The sequence below is a fragment of the Mastomys coucha genome, unplaced genomic scaffold, assembly GCF_008632895.1.
Source record: "Mastomys coucha isolate ucsf_1 unplaced genomic scaffold, UCSF_Mcou_1 pScaffold22, whole genome shotgun sequence".
Classification (NCBI taxonomy): Eukaryota; Metazoa; Chordata; class Mammalia; order Rodentia; family Muridae; genus Mastomys; species Mastomys coucha.
This window is the reverse complement of record NW_022196905.1, coordinates 256,093,426-256,100,785: the sequence shown is the minus strand read 5'-3', so window position 1 is coordinate 256,100,785 and position 7,360 is coordinate 256,093,426. Positions and strand designations below refer to the sequence as shown.

At 46.9% G+C, this 7,360-nt stretch overlaps 1 protein-coding gene and 1 long non-coding RNA gene across 4 annotated transcripts in view; one reads left to right on the top strand and one right to left on the bottom strand.

Moving 5' to 3' along the window:
- Positions 1-2,355, bottom strand: part of Hsd17b2 (hydroxysteroid 17-beta dehydrogenase 2) — a 61,918-nt gene extending 59,563 nt beyond the window's left edge. The window contains exon 1 of the mRNA XM_031341533.1: positions 2,000-2,355. Within this exon, the coding sequence (XP_031197393.1) occupies positions 2,000-2,264 (265 nt within the window). The 5' untranslated portion in view covers positions 2,265-2,355. The remainder of the gene's footprint in view (positions 1-1,999) is intronic.
- The window catches only part of LOC116070255, a 20,638-nt gene extending 13,278 nt beyond the window's left edge, over positions 1-7,360 (top strand). For 2 of the 3 annotated variants that reach the window (XR_004110323.1, XR_004110324.1), the window contains exons 2-4: positions 2,030-2,294; positions 2,792-2,879; positions 6,675-7,360. This is a non-coding gene — a long non-coding RNA (uncharacterized LOC116070255). Of the gene's footprint in view, positions 1-2,029; positions 2,304-2,791; positions 2,880-6,674 lie in introns of all 3 variants that reach the window. The other variant, XR_004110325.1, reaches the window with a different exon arrangement.

Genomic DNA, 7,360 nt, shown 5'->3' with positions numbered 1-7,360 from the left:
TGGTGGTGGTGGTTTGTTTGTTTTTGTGGTGTTGGGGATTAAACCCTGGACCTTAGCACATGCAAGGCAAGTTCCTCTACCCCTGGACTCCACCCTAACTTCTAGCAAAGATCTTGAACTTTCCCAGGAATAATACCAACCTTGTGCTTTCATTGTGCAAATGATAGAAAATGACATTTTAGTGCCTCTCAAATATCTCTAGCCCTGCTCTGACATTTGGAAGAATTTCCCTTTAGGGGTTAGTCCCTGAGCTTGTGTTGTTCACTTCACAAGCTTGTGTTGACAAGACAAAATAAGTGGGGAGTAGAGTCCTGTTTTCTCCTCTATCTTGGAATCTGCTGGAATCGCCCCTTGTCTCAGAGGCCAATCGAAAAAGTGTTAAACCTTGAACTGATCTCCCAGAGTGCCTGCGTTTTGAGGAGATTCTGTGACCAGCAGGATGCCATATCTCATTTATTTCCGGCATTTCTGCGGCTAGGGATAGCTCAGTGAGTAAGGGACATGTGTAAGCATGAGAGACTGTGTTCAGATCCCTAGCACCCACGGAAAAGCTAGGCATAGTGGGAAAAGCTGTCGGCTCTTCACTGAGGAGCCAAAACTGAGAAGATCTCAATGGGGTTTGCTTGCAAGCCAGGCTAGCCAATCAGTGAGCTCCAGAGTGAGGAAGCAACACTTTTAAAGGATAAAATGGAGAGTGGCTAGGGGAGACACCCAAGATCAACTTCTGATCCTCAGAGAGAGAAAGATAAAGACAGAGACAGGCAGAGACAGAGACAGAGATAGACAGAGACAAACAGAGATAGACAGAGACAGACAAAGATAGAAGTGTACCTAATGGTTCTGTCTTCTTTCATCCAACTGGGAAATACAATAGCTACTCAACTCCACGGTTGGATTTTAAACTCAGGGAAGCTGATGTCTTGCACGCCCACACCCCAGCAAGAACCAAACCGCGCTCATAGGAAGAATGTTGTTACTGGGTTTAAGGTAAAAAATAGAAAAAAGAAAATGAAAAGTTGAGGGTCTGTTTCTCCATGATTCAACAGCCTATGAGCCTTCTGCTGACTACAGCCAGGGGTCACAGACATAGGTGACAACAGCCAGGGGTCACAGACATAGGTGACCACAGCCAGGGGCCCCAGACACAGAGGATGACTTCTCCTCACAGGGGTGACATCCTCCTCACAAGGTGACTCTGCCGATGGCCTTTCCTCCTCTTTCCAGGCCTTCCTGGGTTAGGATCACTTGGGGGAATTCTAGTTGCAGCTTCACCAAACAAACCCGTTTTACAACTCCAAGGAATCTAATTTGGCCTCACGCTTACTGCAGAATATCAAGCAGAAGAAGTGAGAGGCTGGTAGCTCAGCTAATGAGCAGCTAGATCATGCACGCACTGCCAGTTTGATCTAATTAAGAAGCACTAACACACTAATGACACGTAGAGAAAAGGTTCAAACAGGACAGTGGGGTGGTTGGTGGTTCATGGTTCAGGACAGCAGCCTGGTAAATTGCAAAGGCTCAAAGGACAGTGGAGTCCCTAGACACACAGTATTGTGCCAAAGCTGGCTGACTACCCTTCCTTCCATACATAGAGGGGTGACCAGGCCTAGGACCTAGATAAATAAATGTCACCTCAGAAGAGAATACCAACTAAGCCCGAAGAAGTCTGTTGGGTGCTTCCTGGTACAAGGAAGGACACACATGAAATAAGGCTGTTTTACTTATTAATATTTACTCCTGGGAAATTAACACACTCATTATAAAGATAATGACACTCTGCGATCCTGAGCAATTGTCATGCTTTGTCTTACCACTGGCTCCTTCCAAAGCACATCCAAACCAAAGGACACCCAAAAATGCAGTGAGAACCACTCGGGTATGTGCTATCTGTCATTCACTCTAAGCATTTCACACTCCAGCCAAAACTGACAGCATCCCACCGAGGCAGAGAGTATCAGGTCTTCTCCCCAGGACAATCACAGCAACGCTGGCCACTTACCTGTCACCAGCACAGCCTTTTGATCCACAGGTAACAAATCTTGGTCAGATGAACGCACATACAGGAGGAAGCAAGACACCGATAAGAGGAACAAGCTGCAAAGGAGGGACAGGCTGAGCAGGTAAGCACCTCCCCAGAGGGCAGCAAGACACACCACCTGGCTCCGCAGCTGCCCTGGACTCCGAGATTTGCAGAGAAGCATGCCCCCCAGCACTGCAGTGGCAGCTAAGCAGAGCCATGCTGACTCAGAGGAAAACAGGCTCATTCTCCGCTGGCCTTCACTTGCTCTGGACCAGTGAGTAGTGTGAGTGCAAAAGCTGGCTGGAGGCAGCCCGGCTTATATGAAGGGAGAGGCAAGAGGGGAGGGGGGACAACAGCCCCCGCACCCTTTGAACAAGCATGTTAAAGGTAGTGATAGGGGAAACTACTCCCAGGAGGTAATTTAAACTGTGCACTGTGATATAAATACCTGCTCATTCCCCTAAGGCACTCAACACATACACACACACACACATACACACACATACACACAGAAATCATACACAAATACACACACACACACACACACACACACACACACACACACACACACACACACGCATGCGCGCACGCACGTGCGCACACACCTTCCCACCTGAGAGAGTTTACTCAGGTAATAATTGACAGAATTGAAATCACAAGAAGGCAATCTCCTTTGGATGTGCCCTCACTGTGTTGGTGGAGTTCTTTTGCTAACCCCAGGTGTCTCTGTATGTGTGGCCATGAGTCTGTGGGTGTTTGTGTGTTATCCAGGAAATCAAAGACGCTTGGAAGTCGGATTCTAAGAAGAAAGCATCTCCGATTTGGCCTGCTTCTGGAGGATTACTGCCAACTGAGACAGGTTAAAGGCTGAGTGAATCAAAAGAAGGCAACTCCTTAGAGGCAGAGGGGAGGTGCCCGTGTCTTCCCAGAGGGGTAGTTGTGCCAGGGAGAGACACATAGCAGTCGGACCGAGAGCTGATAGAACTTTCTCATGATGAATGCTCTGTTCAATTCTGACTCCGTATACTCTGTTGGAGGCTCTGTTCTGGGTAGTAGGACTCAGTCTCCGAATAGGATGTCCTTACAACATTTCTATTCGTGTGGCAATAACGAGAGAGGCAATCGGAGACTAGAGAGATTAGGAACCGAAACACAGTGGCGGAGTCAAGCAGGCTGATCCCTCAGCATTGCCCTTTGAACCACCCACCCACTGTCTGCTTTAGGTCAAACACAGAAAAGCAACCCCTCCTATGCTAGTTCCTCTCCTTTTGCCTGGCTTGCATCTTACACAATCCTTTGTTAGAGTCAGCTTGTAAACAAGAAAATTCAGGCTGGGAGAGGCTGTACTTTAATCCAAGAGCAAGGAATCTGAATCTACACACCTAAGACTCAGCAGCTCCAGAGCCATTCTGTAAGAACTGGGGAGATAGTTCATTCCCTACACACATGTATCCAAGTACAATATGCCATGTGCATGCACACACACCTGCACATGCGCAAATGCAACACACACACACACACACACACATATACACGGACCACCAGTTCCAATACTAATGGCCAAGGGGAGCTCCCACTGGGTTTGATGGGTGTGGTGCTTACTGGTATCTGCCTAGGACGGAGCAGGATTCTGATAAAGGCCAGACACTGAGAAAACTGGAGAGAGAGGAGCTCTCGCTTTGTGTTCAGATGGGGCTCATAGTTAAACCCATTTCAGTTCCCACAGTTGTTAAGGATGAGGTAATCTTGGCTGGGGCGGCGATGCTGTCTCTTCACCTGTCAATAACACTGTGCCCCACCTGGAACCCTAGACGGTGCCTCAGAAAGGCTACAGAGTTGCCTGTTTAAATGAAAGAGAACACAAGGCAGGAGGTCTGGTAGAACACAGTGCCCTACACAATACAGACTTGCAGAGGTGGTAGGAGGAGTCTGGCCTGTAGGAAGACCAGTGGGGCCTCGGATGGGGAATCAGGGGAATCAGGTCCTAGCTCAGAAGAGTCTGTCTGGGGCCAGTGCAGCTATCAAGGGAAGATGAGGCAGGGCAGCGCCAGACCAGGCTACTTCAAGAGCCAAGGGAAACAGGCTAAGAAGCAGGAACCTGTGAGCTACACTGTGGGGTGGGATCATCGTGGGAGTCAACAGAACATGGATGAGAGGCCTGTGTGGGGTGGTAGCTAGTTACCTCTGCTTCCAGCCAGCCTCATGGACACTTGGCTCTATCCCCAAAAGCTTAGGGCCGTGGAGCAGTGGAATTCTTGAGTAGCCCCTCAACATTTCCTCTCTTGCTTCACAGACCCTATCCCACCCTGATGCTGACTGCACAAGCAGACATTTGATGGGTCGGGAAACCGCTCCCAGGGGTTTCCCATGTGGGCATGAGGGACTAGCTTTGGATCTTTTGGCAGGACGTTGGCACTGTGGCTTCTGTGGCTCACACAACTGGGGGAAAGCTGACACCATACAACACAGAGGTTGAAGCAGAGATGTTTCTCAACCTATGATGAAAAGAGGCCTGTACAAGGTCCCCACCATCTAAAACTTTGGGCAGGTTGCCCGCCATTCTAGACTGTTTCCTTCTTAGTAGAATGGGGGTTGGAGATGGTCCTCTTCCCTAGGGATGTTTTGAAAAGCGAAGGACCGACCTGGTTCTTCCACCAAGCCTGTACAGTTATGAACAGAGGCCGCTTTCCCTTACTGATTCAGAGGCTCACCTCCTCTCAGCCCTTACTGCTGGGCAGCAGAGACACCTTTCTCAGCCTCCTCTTGTTTCCTTGTTTCTCTACTCAATTAGTCACTCGACTCTTCCCTTGGCACCCTTCCCATGACGTCATCTGGACTATCACCTGCTCAGACCACACCCGAACCCATCCTTTCTGTCACCCTTAGCTCAGTTAACAATTCTAGACTGGTTTGTTCATTCTGAGAAATGTTCTTCTGTTTCTTCTAATTAGAGCAGTGGTTGTCAACCTCTGGGTCGTGACCTCTTTGGGGATCGAATGACTCTTTCACAGGAAGTCACCTAGGACCATCCGAAAACACAGATATTTACATTATGATTTATAACAGCAGTAAAATGACAGTTATGGTGTAGCAATAAAAGATAATTTTATGGTTGGAAGTCACCACAATATGAGGAACTATGTTAAAGGGTTGCACTCAATATTAGGAAGGTTGAGCTCTGCTGTTCTAGAGAGTGATTCCTGAGGTCAAGGATGAGCACCCAGTACAGTGAGCATTGTGTAATTATAGACTTTCCAGACGAAAACCTAACTCATGTTCTTCTGATCCTAGAATTCTTTCTTTCCCTGGGGACCATCAGGGTCTTTGTCTATCTGAGATTCACACAACCCCCTCAGCCCTCAGCAAGAACTTCCTTTTCTAACCTGTGACATTGGGCTTTCTAGTTTGTCCCCATTATTTTGACCTGGAACTGCTCTCAAGACCAGTCTTACATGGTTAGTGTCCTATCTGGCAAGCTTTTGTCCATCTTCTCTTCTGAGAAGGAATGGATGGATCTCGTCATTCTTGTTAATGGTGTCCCTAGGTCAGTGCACTGTGACCTTCTGCCAGTGCAGAAGCCTTTTTGAAGACACTTTATGAAGATGATAACTTACTATTTTAGTTACTTTTTTCATTTTGTGACAGAATAATTGACAAGAAGCAACTTAAAGAACTGTCTATGTTGGCTCACAGTTTGAGGGGATGCAGTCCATCATGGTGGGAAGGCATGATGGCAGGAGTGTGAAGCAGCTGGTCACAAAGCATCCACAGCCAGGAAACAGAGAGAGATGAACCCTGGAACTCAGCTCACCTCCTTTGTATTCAGTCTGGGACCCCAGCCCAGAGACAGTACTGCCCACATTCAGGATGGGCCTTGCCACCTCAGCTAAACCTTTCTGGCAACACCTTCGTAGGCACATCCAGTAGTACATTTCCACAGCTGTCAGAGTTGACAATGGGACTTAACCATCACAGTTACCAAAGGAGAGGATTTCCCAAACTGAGCAACGATAAAAATGCTAAGAATCTGCAAATGTGCAGTTGTTTAGTATCCATGACTCTGGAGCATGGATGGCAGTGTGCAGAAGTAATTTCACTTCTAGAGTGGGGATTCCCTCTGAAATATCCCCACCAAGTGGCCATCTTCGTTACTGCCAGGTGACTTTGGACAAGAGTTCCCTCCAGTGCACTTGATCTGGGCACTTGTTCTCCTTTCCCATTTGGTAGCCACATACACACATCTTCCAGATGCTGAAACACAGCAGCTGTTCCAAGTAGATGATGCCCTTCATCCTCTTAAATGTTCCTTAGACAAGGTAGAATATATTTGCTCTGGTGTTGACTTCCTCAATGAGCCACATGCCCAAAAGTCCCAACACCACTGAGATAATGATGCTACCGGTGCTGGGTAGCGTTTTGATACAGTGAGTGGCACATGGTAATTCACTGAGCATAGAGTGAACATATATCACTGTGATCCTGACTCAATGGATAACACAAGGGCAGGTTGGTACAGGACATAACATAATCTCAGAAATTTGAGGACATGCTGAGAACATGTGCCTTTTGAACACCCAGGGAATGATAAATATTTTGTATATCCAACTATAATTTTACCAATATTATATTTTGTGTAATTCTTTATTCTACACAGTGAGGAAGAAAAAGAGAGAGGTGTTCCAACAGCAAAGAGCCTGCCACACAAGCATGAGGACCTGAGTCCAGATCTCCAGAACTGACCTAAAACCTTCAACACGATGACATGTGTTTGTAATTTCTGCACCGGGTGGGCAGAGATAGGTACATCCCTGTATCTCACTGGTCCATCAGCCCAGCCAAATTAATAAGCTCTAGCTTCAGTGAGAAACATTTCCATGCAAAATAATGTAGAGAATGATTGAAGAAGACCTGGACATTGATCTCTGACCTCCATATACATGTACACATAGATGCTTATGCACCCTTATATGTGCATGCATACACAAACACACACAGACACGCACACAAGACACATATACACACATACACTATACCCACCACTACCCACAAAAATCTAAGTAAAATTACAGATGTGATAGGTATTTTTATATCATTTTTAACTTTTTGCCCTAAACTGTGATACATATAAAAACTTGTCCAAAATATAAGTGGATAATTAAGCATCCATGTGCTCACTCTCCCTCCCTCCTCTCTCTCTCCAAAACTATTTTTGTGAAATCCAATTTGAGTGTCTAAATAAATGGCCCAGTAGTTAAGAGCATTTGCTGCTCTTGTAGATCCAAGTTCAATCCCCAACACCGACACTGGGCAGTTCACAACCACCTGTAACTCCAGCTCCAA